The following is a 15881-nucleotide window of genomic DNA, read 5'->3' as shown; positions in this document are numbered from 1 at the left end:
GACACAGTAGTCAAGGTGTGGGATCACCAAGGCCAAGTACAGGGGAGGGATCACCTCTCTACTGCTGACAACACTATTCCTGACACAGGCCAGGGTGCTGTTGGCTTTCTTGGTACTTCCCCAGTCAGCCAAGACTGTTGAAAAATGATGGACAGTGGCTTGACGAGCACCCCTGGCGGTTCTCTCAGCTCTAGGATGTACCCCATCCAGCTCCATAGATTTATGCACATCGATGTGGAGCTGAAGATCACTGACCTTTACCTCCTGATTTGTGTGCAGTGGTTCAGCAAATTATTTTGTAAAAAAGCAAACATGGCAGAAGTCCTCTGTAGACAATCTAGCTGCTTCATACACGTGAAAAACTAGAGCATTGTGATGATTGTACCCCCACCAATTATTCCAAGCAAAAGAGTACAGTTTTACCTATTTTATCAAGATTTATATCTGTATTTGCATTAGTGATTCAGTGGGAGACTTATTTCCTTCATTGGTACTGAACCATGGCTACAGTTTAGTAAGAAACACCACATTGCCAGTCACACTGTGTTTCACAAGATGTAAATCTGAGGTCTTCATTTCTTGTGTTTTTTGAAGATACTACAGTGTGTTTTCCTCCTCAAGTAAAAAAGAACATATTAGGTCAAGCTCAAGCATCATGCCTGCTGAAGGGAATGAGAGCTTTATCACAGACTTCGATAGGGGCGAGACTCCTGCAAGAAGTTTTTATGGTTTTAACAATACAGAAAGCTTGGCAAGTTAGGGTGCAGTTCAGCTCAGTTCTCAACTGCGCAGGACCTAATATGCTGATATCAAACGTTCGATTGTTGGATGGTAATTCTACACACACTAATAGGTGGGGACCATGTGCACACAAACCTTTACCTTATCACTGCTTTACATAATTTTTCATTTTATGTTACAGGACTGGTCTTTCAATGAATTTCACAGATAAGAACTTACTAATGCAAACACTGGAAGTTCTCATATTCTGCAAGAAAGGGTTAGCTTGGGTGCATAAAGATCAATACATGACAACCTGAAATTAAGTGCTTTTTCATGCTTTGCAATGAATAGATACTTTTTGAACTCTTAATATTAGTTACATCTATTGTTAAAAATAAAAAGTCTTTAAAGTTATTTTCATCTGTTTTATATAATCAAATTAGTATATCTTTGCAATTCTGTCTTTATCTTGGAAAGTCAAAAGTGCAAGGAATAATAAAAAAAAGACATTTAGCTGTTGCCCTAGATTTTATGTAAAAGTCAATTGTAAGCTACATTGATTACTGCAAGCACAAAACCCTAGACACGTTAGGTAAGATGAAAAGCATACTATGTTAATATTTCTTAAGACTTCAGCTTTTTTTTCCCCAATAATTTTAATGAAACATGATTTTTATTTCCTTATTTTTCTCATTATTTCTTTCTTGAAGCATTCATGATGGTTTGTTCTTGCAGGAGAAGCTTAATGTCGACAGTATGGGGCATCAGGTGATAATATTTGACTTTTCTCTCATAAGAGGACTGTGGGAAACTCGAGTTAAGAGGAGCAAAGAACGTCAGAGGAAAGAGAAAGAAAGATTAGAAAAAAGCTCACTGGAGAAGTAAGCCAACTTTTCTACTGTTCATTTTAATGAATCCATTATTATTACTACACAATAATATTGCTGTATCCTAAGCACTGTAAGGTGAATCAAATTTTATTTTTTTGAGGTTTGATTTCAATGATTTCTTGCCTCCTTTGATTGCCTCAAATGATTGAGGAGAAATGCAGCACAAGCTGTGCTTGTGTTTCATTAGTCCCTGCTCTTTCACATTCAGATTGTGATTTATTAATAGAATATTTTATTGTCTACTGTGTAGATTTAATTTGAAGAGAAAATTAACACATTTTGTACCTTTCTAGTTCTTATATACTATATAAAAATATGGCTTTTTATTATGGAATTCGTGAAAGCGTGTTCATAAAATTCAGTATGAAGAAATACTTCAAGTCTCTTTGTTGAGTTGACAGGAGAAACAAAAGGAATTAAATAAATGGACACATACAATTGCTTCTGAATAAGAGGGAGAGGATAGAATAAAAGAATTATGAGAGGATTTTTTTCTTATTAAAATATTAAAGAGAGCCTTCATTATAATACTTACATCCACTACTCATGTTATTATTTTTATTGCATTTAATTTATGATTTCTTTAAGCAATATTTTGTTTTCTTTATGTTCATTCCCATTAGACACAGTGAAATATTACACTGTGCTGGCAATTTCTGTTACACATGACTACAGTTTTTCCCCTCTGAGAAGAGAACAAAACAATAAAAATCACTTTAGGCTTTATAAAATAAAGTGCACAGGGTTAAACAGTGCCCTTGTTTAAGAGCATTGTTCCACTGAAACTTCGTATGGTGTTTCAGCGATCTCAGAAGACCCCAGCTCACAGATGCTCGCTAACCAGCAGAGCTACTCAGACAACAGAGCAGCTGAGCTAATAGGGTACTGGGATAATGCAGGCTGATGGCCCTTCTGCAAGAACTTTCTCTTCAAAACATTCATAGGAGCAGTCTTGGTTATCCTGTTTTTACAAAAAGCTTGCTTTAAAAACTTAATCCTAACAACAACAACAAAAAAAACCCACACCAAAAAAAGCCCCAAGCAGCTCAACCTTCTGATTAAATTCTCTAGCAAGTGTAAGCTTTCTTTTTGGTATGAACTGAGGGATAGAAAAAAGTTTGCTGTTCTGAGTGTTACCCCTGTGGTGGAGAAAAGAAGTGAAAAGATTTGGGATGAAGCTCTATCAAACCTTATTTCTGTCCCAGATGCTACATTAAGAAGTGGCTTTGTGCAATTCTAATACAGATAAAGCAGATGACTCTACTGCTGTCTCTGACAGCTACTGGCTCTTGGGGTATCACCACAGCCTTCTTCATAAAAAGAGATCATGACTAGGAAACCCCACCTGTAGCTTCTAACAGCACATGAAATCATCTTCAGAACTGGTGAAACATCATACCCCATGTGGTCCTAAATGCCAACACCTCTCTGGCACAATTAATTTGTTTTTTTTGTTTTCAATGGTGCAGAAGGTAACTTCTGAGTTCACTAGTACACAAAGCAAACCAGAAGTGCCAGGCATGGGGTAGTTCTGTGTGGAAGATGGAAAGAGGGTAACCTTATGTGCTATGAGTTTAGGTAATTTCAGCTCCCATGATTTTTGTCAGTGGCACATGTTAAGCCTCCTTTCTTACCATGACTTGTGTTTTCCATAAAAACAATACATTTTCCCTGCCATCTCTGCCTGTTGTGTGTAGTCAGCCCTCCAGCTGAAAGAATGGAGCCTGACTGCCTGTTCTGCCCTTTTCACTAATGAGGTCTAAAGTCATTCTCTTATCTTCCTGTATCAACTGGAAATGGGGAATTTGAGATGCAATTGCAGAGAAGTGAAGTGTTCCACGTGTGCTTTCAGCGTTCACAAAGGATTTTGTTTTCTTCCTTTAGCTTGCAAGTTACTTATGGTACTTTGTCTTGTTTCATGTCTTCATGCTATCAGATTGCTTTCCAGCTAGTCCTACTTCTTTTAGAGCTCCTGGAAAAAAAGGACATACATCAGACTTTGTTGTCTCAATGTGAGTGACCAGTATCTCACTCACTGAAAAGAATGGCACTGCTATTCCTACGATGCAGACCTTATAGAATGAATAAAGCTGGTAGAGTAATGGTCAAAGTCATAAACTATTGGCAATAAAATGCAAAATTCAGTTAAAAGAAAAATCCTCTTTGTTCTTTGAAGTGTGTAGCGACCATTGGCCTTTAGGTCCTAAAGATCAGATCACAATGTATTTCTTAGATGTTTTTCAATGTTTCCAAAGGTTGGGTGAAAAAAGGACAAGATTTTGTCTGTTGTTAGTATGGAAGTATAGATAGAATTGCAATTATTATTAAAAGATTAACAGAAATATTATTTCCCTGTAGAAATACATTTTGTTATTTTAGGATGTTCTCTGTGTGCCCAAAGTCTGTTCTTCCACTCAGAGATTAAAGTTTTACCACTGCCAGGTGGGTCTGCTGAAATCAATGCTAATACTTACTGTTAAGTCACAATGAGAAAGTATTTTGGAAATGATTATGACCCAAAATGATAATTCCAGAAAGACATTTAAAGAAGGCAGTTTCCTGAACTGAGGACTGCATCCTAGCATTTAAGATTTTAGACATTTAGTTTTGCCAGCAGCCAGAGTGAATTCCCAAGTAGGGCTGAAATGAATAGCTTCTCTGCAAATATACTTGTGTAGCATATGAATTCAGAATCTGGCCTGATGAGGGTGGGTTTTATTTTTTTTTAAATTAAAATCCAGCTTTTCTCAAAGAGGTTAAAATTCACTGATACCCTTGAGATTGTGCAGTTCCTTTTCAGCCATCTTGCTATGCAAAGTCACCTGATAATATGTAGTGAAATGTAAAATGTATTATTTGAGGGAAAACTCTCAATTAACCTCTAGGGACCTTTGCTTGCCTTGGAGCAAGGCAATTTAGTTCCTGCAGGGTCAGTAAGCAGTCACAGGTAAGTTATTTCTCTTTTTTTGACTGAAGATTTGCTAAGAGGAAAACTTCACAAATAAATGCAAAGCTTGAACTGTTTTTGCATTAATGATGAGGTCTTAAAAAGATTTGGGTAATTTACAGGTCTAGAACAGATGTTTAAGCAGCTGACCAGTGACAAGTGATTCTGGAGAACAGTCTGATGAGAATATTGTGAGAGACTCATATCTGGCTTTCTGATAAAGTGGTATCAGATCAGTTTGGATGGATTTAGTTCAGTCCCCTGTTTCCCTTTTGCTGTTGTGGGGCTCTGGTAGTATGGCAGTTTAAGCAACCTCTGTGTCTAGGGGGCACGTATAAACCAATAGCTGAAGATAAAAGAAAAAGAAACTGTACGTTGTTGTGCAGGAGTAATTTAATTTTTTCTTCACGTCCTTAATGCCATCAGACAAGCTCACTCTAAATCTCCCATAGCATATGCAACATGACCTGTTAAAAGAAATGTGCACTGCTCTGTGGTTATCTTCATGTTTATGGAAGTCCGTATGAGGGAAATAAATTAATGTTTATAGCACTGCCTTATATTTCATCTTTTAGATTCTGATAGTGGTAAACAATTTTATATTGTACTCTGAAATCTTGAATGCTGTCAGACTAGCTTGATGTGGCATGATATTTTTCCTCATTAAGTTTTCCTTATCAGTTGTATTTTTTTTTTTTAAAGGGAAGGTGACTTAAAGTTTACAGTTGTTAGATTTTTTTGAAGGATTGCAACATATGTGTCTTCTGTGTGAAAAGCAGGTAAGGTAAAAACTGAAGGCTGACAAATTAAGCATTCAAGTGAGGAAATGCCAGAGATGTTTGCCCAGATTAGCAATCTAAATCTCTTCGAAATGGCACAGCTTCCCCTGTCCACCAACCAAACATGCAGCAAAGACAACAGTCTGTTCAGCCACCTCTTCCAGCGTGTCTCTTCTCCAAAAATTTCCTCTAAAGTTCTGGCTAGCTGAATGTGCATGTATTACTTTTCTGAGCTAAGCACTTCTTGAATGTTAAAAAGACAAAACAAAATTTTCACTCTAGAGGAAGATAGTGACTTTTTTCTGTGAAGGTTTATATACTAGTGTAATAAAATACATTTGTCTCTATCTCTCTTGCAAACTTCAGTGTTAGAACTCTATTTGTACTGGAACTAAGATTTTATTTGTGATGTTTATCTTTATTGTCCCATTCAATACTCAACTGAGAGATTTTTCTAAGCAAGACTAAAACTCAAGCTGGGAGTTGTTACGTCCAAACACAAATTATAGGCAACAAGTTGGGAATAGATTTGCAGCACTAATAACCACTTAAATTTTTTACCTTTGTTCTTAGGCACTTGTACATACAGACCTTGCACCTAGTATAATGCACGCTAATGTGTTGAAAGGTAAAAGTTACTGTTCAATTACAATCTTTTACAATCAGTGGAAGACCCTGGAAGAGGGACTGAAACTAAATCAATCTAACTGAATCTGAAGCAAATGTTACTTGTACATCAGGAGTATTAGTCTGGCATGATGTTCAGTTTAGCTGTGCTGCTCTTAGAAAAATTCTGTAGGATTATTTAACTATCGTGTGTGGCTAGTGATTCTGATTTAAACATCATCCAGGAGTACTAACGTGGTATTACCATGTAATGTCCTAGCTATTCCTTCCATCCTGATTCAGAGGAAACAGTGCCATCTAATGAAACTTCCTTTCTTTACCTAAGAAGCATAGCTTTTCCTCAAGACCTCCGAACCAGACATTGAGCAGGAGGTAGCTGCGGAAGGAAGGACCTTTCAAAGACACACAGCTACTCCTCATTTACTCGGATGACTCTGAAATCCTTACTAATGCAGACTTCTTGTTTTCATTGAACTTATTCTACAGTAATTGTTTGCATCAGGGATCTACTGGAGAGACTGGAGATAGTCCAATGGAGAGCTACGAGGATGATTAAGGGACCTGAATATCTTTCCTGTGAAGATTGCGACAACTGGGGCTGTTGCGTCTTGAGAAGAGAAGGCTGAGAGGCGATCTTATTAATGTGTATAAACATCTGAGAGGCGGGTGTCAGGAGGAAGGGGCCAGTCTCTTTTCAGTGGTGACCAGTAATAGGACAAAGAATAATGTGTTTATGTTAGAACATAGGAAATTCCACCTCAACAAGAGGAGAAACTTCTTTACTGTGAGTGTAACAGAGCACTGGCACAGGCTGCCCAGAGAGGTTGTGGAGTCTCCTTCTACAGGGATTTTCAAAACCCGTCTGGACACGTTCCTGTGTGGCTGCCCTGGGTGATCCTGCTCTGGCAGGGGGATTGGACTAGAGGATCTCTAGAGGTCCCTTCCAACCCCCTAACTTTCTATGGTTCTATGATTGGAGTTTTTCTGGAGGATCTAAAATGGCTAGCAAAGAACTCCCATATCCTTGAAAGGAAATATTTATAATAATAAAAAAAATATTTATATGTTGTTAAATCTCTTTGCTATATATATACTCCAATAGTAAAATAATGTGATTACTTGAAGAAAAGTTTAGCATGAACCAAAATGCAAATACTTTAAAATTCCATTTCCCTACTGATCTTATATCTATAGTGTATTGCCATGAAAGCTTGCTGAAAAACAGGGATGTATTGAGAAATACCTCTCAGGAATTAACTTTTCCTCCATACCTGCTTTAGTGGCAGATGTGCTTTTGTGTTACAGATATAAAGGTATGACTTTTTTTTTTTTGAGTAAACATAAGCAGCATGCAATCAGACTTTTTAAAATTAGTTGGATTAATTGAAGTGGAGATACTTAATAGTTAGCTAAGTTGGAACCTTAGATCTGATCTGAGTCTTATGTACAGTATTTTTGTGTGTGTGTGTGTGTGTGTGTTCATAGTCCCACTGAAATTAGGCTCGACTTGATTGAATATCCACTTTTTGAATATTGAAAATGATAGTTGTTTCTTTAATCTGACTGCTACTGTTTGATCAAGCTCTAGAGGAAGATCAAAATATTTTATTGCTGAATAGTAATAAAAAGACATAAACTTCAGAAGGGCTGTGATTTTGTAACCAACTCATTTGTCTGTCATATGTGAAAATGTGTTCCCGGAATACCAGGAGCCTCTAAAGTGCTAAGATCAGAAATTTAATTTCTCTAGAAGTACATTAGCACATTTAAAGGCTGATTTTATTTGTGTAGATATTCTATCTGCCCCACTACTTTAGATGCTTTTCCTGTCTTTCCTGAAGGTCCATGCAGTAGCCTCCAGATACAAAAAATGGGATGGTAATTCTATTTTATTTGAGTATCGTCACCAAAGGAAGATATAAAATGGTCATTGTTTTCATAAAAATACTTTAAGAAAGTACCATCAGCTCAATTTTTTGACAATGACAGAGTTGAGTGGCAACCATGTATGGATCCCTTTAGTCTGATCTCAACTGTAACCTGTAAATTACAGCTTTGTAATCTTTGCTTAATGACACATTGGGGATTGATGTAAGTCACACCTCCAGGCTAGGAAGTCTCTTATTGTTTCCTTCGGTTAGTGTGTACCCCAAGGGTACAAGCAGGGGTTATAAATTGTTAGACCTCTGCCTTTAGGGTATATCATTTTTCATTCTTTCACAGTATGTACTGTATACAGTTACGTGTGTTTGTTGCTCCATTATTAATTCACTACCCATCTGTTCACAATGTGCTTGTATGTAGCACTTAGCTTGGTGACATTAAGCAGACATTCTTTAAAATCTTAACAGAGCATGTTGCCATCACTTCATATACGAATAAAAAAGAAAATTTACACTGGATTTCCACATTGCTGCCTGATATCCAGGTTGAATTCCTAACCAGGTTTAATTTTTAATGACTGTTTTTCTTCTGAGGTCAATATTTCACTGACTGATTTGGTTAACAGCAGTTTTTATTATGTGCATTTTATTTTATTTGGCTAATAATGTATCATAACTTCCTGAAATGTGTGTTCTGTACATGTTATCAATAAATTGTCAGAGGACAGTTTATTGTTTCATCTTTAATATAGCTCACTTCTTGCCATTTTTCGTATTCCTTATTGTGAGAGTTTTAGATGTGAAGCCTCTGTTCTTGTGTTCCTGGGGTCTACCCAACAGAGCCAGAACTGCTCAATAGAGCAGCTCAGCAGCTTGCTTTTTATTAAGAGTTAGACTTTTCGACCTCTTCTTCCCATTTCTTAAGTTTCTAACATTCTTAGAATGTATACTGTGAGGAAGAAGTTAGTAATTTTTTGTGTATGAGTGAAAAGCAATGAATACAAAAAAGCATCTTGTGGACAAGTTTTTCAGTGCACTGCATTATGCTCTGAGATCAAATGTTTATGGCTTTGGTAGAAAATGAAGGAATTCCACTGAAATGAGAGGGCAGTAATGCAGAGTTAAGCTTCACAGAGGGACAGAAAAGCTGTATGTGGAGGACTGGAGGAGGATGTGAGAAACAGAAGTGGTAAGTAAAGCTATAATTATTTAGAAGATTTTAGAAAAAAAGAATGCCAGGGTTTTGGTCCTTTTCAGTTCCTGCCTTTTAACAGTTCTCTTCCTTTGAGATTCAATCCACGTTCCTCTCCACCTCTGGTGCCCACTTCACTTCCCACTCACCTTGCACAGTAATACAGAGCTTTTATAGCTAATCAGCTATGCTCACTGGTAGATGAGTTTTGGAAAAAAAATATTAGTAGGTGTTTTGGGCCTGTTTATGTTTCTTACAGTGTATTAAAGTGTTATTTTCTAGCTTTTCCCAGTGATCTCCTGCAATTGCATTTTCTGCCCTCTGTTGCACTGGTGGTCTCTGGGGTTCAAGTGATGGATTGAGTAGGCAAGATCAACCCAAAAAAATGAATTGACTCATGTGTCAAAACATCTGAAAGAGGTGTTTTAACTTTCATGTCTGCTAGTATAGAAAATTCTGTCATTTGAGCAATTTCAGTCTGCAGCTGGAGGGGATACCCTTTGTTAGGGCTGCCTGGTGCAGACAGGTACCTCGGTGTCTCTCCCTCGGTAACTGCAAGTATCAGATGCACTATGGTGAAGGGTCACAAAATAGGATAAGGAGTTGTGCCTGCTCTAACTTATTTTCTTGTCTTTTTTATATCAAGTAGTGTCAGACAAGATTTTGAGATATGGTTGGTGGTGGATTGACTCTTCCTTGACCGTACTGGCAGGTTCAGAACCCCTCTGTGGACTCTCTGAGCAGAATGTGTCGCTGGACACATTTTATTCCTAACTCCTTTTTCTTCCTAACTCATTTAAATATCATAACTCACCGTGGTATAAAGCGGTCCACCATTAGATACTGAGAAAATCTAGGAAATTTGCTTAATATGTATTATTTTTATTCTCAAGCCTCATCTATTGACACTTTAAATATCAGAAAGTCCTCCAGATGCCTTCTTGTAAAAAGCATACTGATGTCTGTAATAAAAAATGAAGCCAAGGATGAATAACTTTTCTGCAGCTCTCAGTAACTTCTTTATCTGTTCTTCCACTGCTCCTTTCATACCTAGATAAGTTATTTCTCCCACTGTCTCTCTGAGAGGCTCTCTGCTTCAGATACGCTGAAAATCCCTTTCCTATTTATTTGTATATCTACAGTAAGTGATATCACTTGCTTTTTTTGTGGTTTTGCATTTAATTTATGACTTCTCATTTCTTCATTTGAATGTAAGTGCAATTTTACATTTTTTTAAAAGAAATTTCTATTTTTGGAAATGAGGGGGAAAAGAGATCCATACACTGGTTTCGTTAGAATGTACTTACTCAGAGATTGTGCCATCTTCATGCAGTCTCCCAGCACTGTACTTGGTGAACTGCACTTGCAACCAACTTCACTGTTATATGTAGCTCCTACTCCGAAGTACTTGTAGAAGATATTTTTCTTTATTTTTTCTTTGTAAAAGTGTTACTTCGCAATACATTACTGTCATTATTACAGAAGGGACTTTCTGTAGGTCTCTGACGACCCATGGGGAGTGTGCTGCTCTTTGAAACTAAATCAGGTCCTTTTGTGGTCTTTCAGGTTAGCTGCTCTGCTAAACAGTCATACATAGTTTCCAAAAGCGTGCGTTGTCTGCAGTGCTGTCTCTATGCTGATAAATGAAGTCTCCTGCTCTTGCTGTGCTCTCTGTTTTCAAGTCTCTCTAACATCCCCTAAGGTTTCAGTAAGTGCTACAATTTGTGCTGGGCAGTTCACAGCTGCCTCAGTAATACCTTTCCTGTTTCGTCACGCAGTTTTGATTCCTAAAGATTTATTTTGATAGCATGGAGACAAATACAACTTTTAATCTATGCTATCATATTCCCATAAATACATTCTGACATACAGTTTCTCAAACTCTGCTACAGCTGTCCACAAATTACTTATTTTCACTAAGTTAGGAAGATGCTTCTTCTGCCTAAGTTTGTAACTTGGACACGAGTTAAAACCAGATATTGTTTAATGTGCCATTTTTCTAACATTTTAGCATTTTAGAGAAAATCCTTTACTTAGCTGGGAATATTTGTACAGATGTTGCTGCTTCCTCCCTGAACTTTGCAAGCTTGCGTATGATTCTCTTTCTAGGACATGCCATTTCTGACTTACTCTAGGGAGCAAATTATCCTGAACTTCGTGCCCTTCTTCACTTGTCAGTTTTCTTCAAGTCTTTAGCTTAAACTTTCTGCTAGAGGGTGGAGATCACATAAATGAATCTCATGTACCACAAGAATCTGACATTCAAAGAGTGAGATCAGATTTATGATGCAAGGGGCACTGCAAAGTCTTGATTTTGGTATAAGGAAGCCTTGCTTCAGTTAATCAACCGGTTCCTTAATTGACTAACCTGAAATAAATCTCTCTTAAATTAAAGCATGTGCTGTTGGCAATGCTTAATTACATAAAATTGAATTTGCACCTGAAGTTATGTGGGTAAAAGTTTGCCCTGAAGGTGAGCCTAAAGTTACACTGAAATTGAATCTGAAATTAGTTCGTATGTTATAACTTTAACTTTTACCTCCATCTTCTAAGATGATATTGGAAGATAATGTATAAAATATGAAAATAATTATTATACTTGAATAAAAAAGGGCAGGGAAAAGGAAATATTTCTAACTTATTACTTTCTAAAATGTCTGTTTTCCAAATGAAAAACTGTGTGTACATCACCAGGTCCTTGTTTTCGTTTATACCTATAACTTGTTCTGCAAGAATCTGTCTCCTGCCCTACTGAAATAGAGGGCATCATTCATGCTGTTTTCTGTGACAGTGTGCTCAGTCTCCCCTTTTCTATTATACCCTGTTGTAGTCAGTAAAGAAATCCTGTTCATCTGATCTAGGCGTCTGACTCCAGGAATCCCTTTTTTTTTTTTTTCTTCTTTTTTAAATGGTCAACACATTACATGCATGATTATATTTTTTAAGTACTTACACAAACAAAGATTGAGCTTTAAGACTTACTTGACATACTGTTTCAGCTGATTCACACAACCCCTTTTTGACACTATTTCAGGATAAAGCAGTTTCAGGAATGGAATTTCATACTAGAATGCCGGAAGAAGGGCATTCCTCAATCAAAGTACCTTAAGAATGGTTTTGTAGACACTGATGAGAAGATCTTGGACGCTTATGGAAAGACTCCTCAGCGCCAGAAGAGGCATGCTTTGTCAGATGAAGTAAATAAGGAAGAAAGCAAGTTTGTTTTAAAGCTTTCTGGAGAGCAGTGGACGGTAAATATAATGGGAAATACATTTCTATTGTTAAAGACTGGGTAGCTTAGAACCATATCTTTTAATCTCCCCGTTTATATTTTTTAATTTTTTTTTGGCAATGTGTAAGAAATTGATGTTTTTTCCACAGTGTTAGAAGTGACAAAAGCATTTCTTATTTTATCCTGAACTAGTGGTTTAGTTTTCAAATATGCTTATTTTAAAATTTCTACTCGTAGTGCTCTCAAAAAAGTATAAGCAATCATACTGCAATATCTTTCTCTGGTGGAAAGAGATGAAAATAATATTGACCTTTGTTGGCTTGTTGATGTCTTCTACTACTCAGAGATGTGTCTTCTTGCTCTAATGGTGTGATAAGATTTTTCTCAATCTCTGTTCAAATCAAAACTAATATTAACATCAATCCACAATGGTCTTGCTGAAAAAACCACTTTTTACTTGTGTTGGAGTTTGATATGAAATAGTAGTTTGGAGGCAAGCTCTAAATTAATTCTGTTTTGAAAATCAGCAAAAGATGTATTAGATTTGGTCTGAAGTTTTCTAGAATTATTAAAGCTTTGAAATATATTTTGAATATACATTATTAATGAAAGGGTAAAATTAGGATTTTGACTTTTGTGTAGTTTATAATTCTGAAATAGATTTTTGAGATATTCATTACAAAAAACGGAAGTTAAAAAGTCAGTTGACAAAATGAATAAGTTTTACTAAACCATTTCTTTTTATAGAATTGAAATATGACTATCCTGGATTTGTTCTTGAATATGAAAGTGTTTCTTTTTCAGTTTATGGGGTTTTTTTATGTCTTTAGTTCTTTTCTTAAAGGTAAAGTAGAGGAAATACCTGTAAAATAGAAAATGCTGGTTCCCATCCAGATCTAGTAAGGAGACTTTCTTCAGCTGATTCCAGTTATTCATGTGGCAGAACTGGTTGCTGGCGAGCTATCATGTCTCATCTGTCAAGAACCTTGGGATATTGAAAATGCTGTTAAAGCTGTGTAGTCTTATACTGCACAATTTCCTGTGTCGTAGACTTTGTAGGTACATTAGAAGAAAAAAAAGAAGAAGTTATAGCTTATTAGGCACCGATATAGTTGCAACTGCAAATATTTTCAGTGCATCAGGCAGCTGAGATCTATGTAGCTAGTATTTTCTGTTTCTTATTCTCTTTTGCCAAACAACTAACATTTTGCTCTGTCACCTTTAACAAGGCTTTGCCTTAGGAGTCAAAATCAAACCTACATAATTTGCTTTGTTTTCTTGAGCGTTTAACTTCATTTTGATGTGCTGAAAGATCACATTTAAGATATATTAGTGTATAGTGTGTTGTTATGTACATTATGCCACCTTGAACAGTACACTGCTAAACACCACATGCTTTGATTCTGTCTTCACATCATATGATAACTGAGGCCATGTCACACAACCACTGTGTCTCACTGTTCAGCTCTATCCTGGTTAAAGTGGACTCCCTGTTTCAGCAAGATACTGTTACATAATTCAGGTGTTTGCAGACAAAGATGAAATAAAAAATGCTTTATTTAGACAAGACCAATGCCCCCTTAAAATGAAAGAACATTGCCAGTCTCTAAAAGCTGAAAATTATACAAAAAATGTGAAAATCCACTTGATAAAGTTCTGAAAGAACTGTATTTCCCCTTATTGCAGAATTTTTAAAAAATTGTATCTGTTATACAAATCATAGCACTTATTTGGCTTTATTTTAATCTCAAGTGCTGCTTCTAAACCAAAGGCAGAATCAGGCGTGACACCCTTTTCCCTTATGACTCTCTCACAAAAAAGTGCACTTAGGCAATATGAATTTTCAGACTATACAACCAAAACTGCACAAGCTGGCAATTTGCATGTGAAAAGATCTATGGACATATGACAGTTTCCTCAAAGAAACCTGTAGTTATGTAGCTGGAAGCTGGGGCATCAATTATGGTCTAGTTTTTCTAATGTGTTTTGCACACAAATGCATCTATGAGTTGAAAGCTTGGAAAATTAAGCACTCAAACACTAGGAGAAGTCAGAGCTGGGATTGCCTGTACAGTTTTACAAGCACCTGACCAGCTTGGTTTGTTGTTGGCTGGCCACTTACTGTTGGCAACAGCTAAACAGCACAGCCCTGTGAAGTGTCCATTTGGGAACTAGCTGCTGAATCCTCTATCTCACTTGCTTTTAGCTGATAAGTATTTCTATTATGTTTCCCCTTTTCTCTCATGAATGAAGCAGTAATAAATCCTCTAGACAGTTGACAGCTAAATCTGAGTAGGTTGTTGGTATGACTTACAGATTTAATTTCCAGAACAGGGCTTTCTTCTGGGCTGTACCAGTTCTCTTTCTAGACACTGTGAAGTTAAGTCTCACGGAGGAGTAATACCTGGTACAGGGATTTTTCAAGCTCAAAGCAAGAGGCTTTGGCACATCCTGCCTGTAGGTCTCAGTGTAAGTGCTCTCACTGGAAACTTCAACAGCAAATGGATAACCAAAGTCCACAGATCAAGTAAGGGTGTTATTTGCAATGCTGCAATCAATTGGAATGCTAGCTTGTGTTGCAAAATAATCAGTGCCCAGGCTGTCTACATGGTAAAAATATGTTGCAAAGATGCAATAGTCTCATGCTCCACATCCATACAGCATAGCAATGAATCTGGGCCACTGATTCTGCATGGCTCAGTATGAGGTTAAAAATGGGTTTTGTAAAACACTCCATCCTATACTGGGATAACTTGGATAACTATTTTGATAATCACTTGGATAGTGCTTTTTTGAATATCATCTTGGATCTCCTTCTGAGAACATTTATAAGGGACCAAGTCAGAGCAGACCACACCTTTTGAATTCCTAATAGGAATTCCTTCCTTCAAGAGCTCTGTGTCTCTTCCCCTCTCTTAAAAAAAAATAATTCTTGAAATGATAAGGTATTTTCACTATGTGGTGACCCACTGTTCCTCATGCTTATAATTATTTTAACTTATCTGAAGAAAGATAAACTCATACAATGAATATTAAGTTAGACAAATAAGCACAGACTACTAGATAAAGGGAGCAGGGATTGGTTTTACAGCGTATGAACTCTGGGGAATGGTATTCTGCTTGTGCAGATCCATTATTTCTTAAGGATCAGTAATTCCTACTAGTTATCATTCACTTCTAAGCTAAGTTTTTGAGACATGCACTTTGACTTGAAATGTCAAGTATGGCCACACTAACTACGTGGAAATCTTCTCAACTGCAACGCTGTAAGCAGGTTTAGTATCAAGCCTTTATGTCTGAAGAACATACACTCATCGAGACCATCTGAATCTGAAAGTCCTCCTGTAACTTTGGTACTGGTTCGGCCATGCCCGTCCAGAACAGCTAGCTTCTGGATGTGGACAGTGATTGATAACACGTTGAGATAATTTTACCTTTGTCTGTCAGAGCTCCACCTGTGTGACAACATCTTTAAGGTCCAGTGGTCCTCACCTCCTCTTTTACATACCGATCAAACATTTATGACTTGTGTCAACTCCATTCCTGTGCGGTTCACTTCTGCTAGCTGGGAAATTGAATGAATTAGTATTTTTATTTAAGAAAGAAAA

General features: G+C 36.9%; 1 protein-coding gene across 1 annotated transcript in view; it reads left to right on the top strand.

Annotated features, from left to right (window-relative positions):
• Positions 1-1479: 1479 nt before the first annotated feature.
• The window catches only part of LRRC2 (leucine rich repeat containing 2), a 55703-nt gene continuing 41301 nt past the window's right edge, over positions 1480-15881 (top strand). Inside the window, exons 1-2 of the mRNA XM_009878069.1 lie at positions 1480-1604; positions 12076-12292. Of these exons, the coding sequence (XP_009876371.1) occupies positions 1480-1604; positions 12076-12292 (342 nt within the window). The remainder of the gene's footprint in view (positions 1605-12075; positions 12293-15881) is intronic.

This window comes from Apaloderma vittatum, unplaced genomic scaffold, assembly GCF_000703405.1.
Source record: "Apaloderma vittatum isolate BGI_N311 unplaced genomic scaffold, ASM70340v1 scaffold11171, whole genome shotgun sequence".
Classification (NCBI taxonomy): domain Eukaryota; kingdom Metazoa; phylum Chordata; class Aves; order Trogoniformes; family Trogonidae; genus Apaloderma; species Apaloderma vittatum.
Note: the sequence above shows the minus strand (reverse complement) of the source record. Positions and strands in the feature narration are given on the sequence as shown.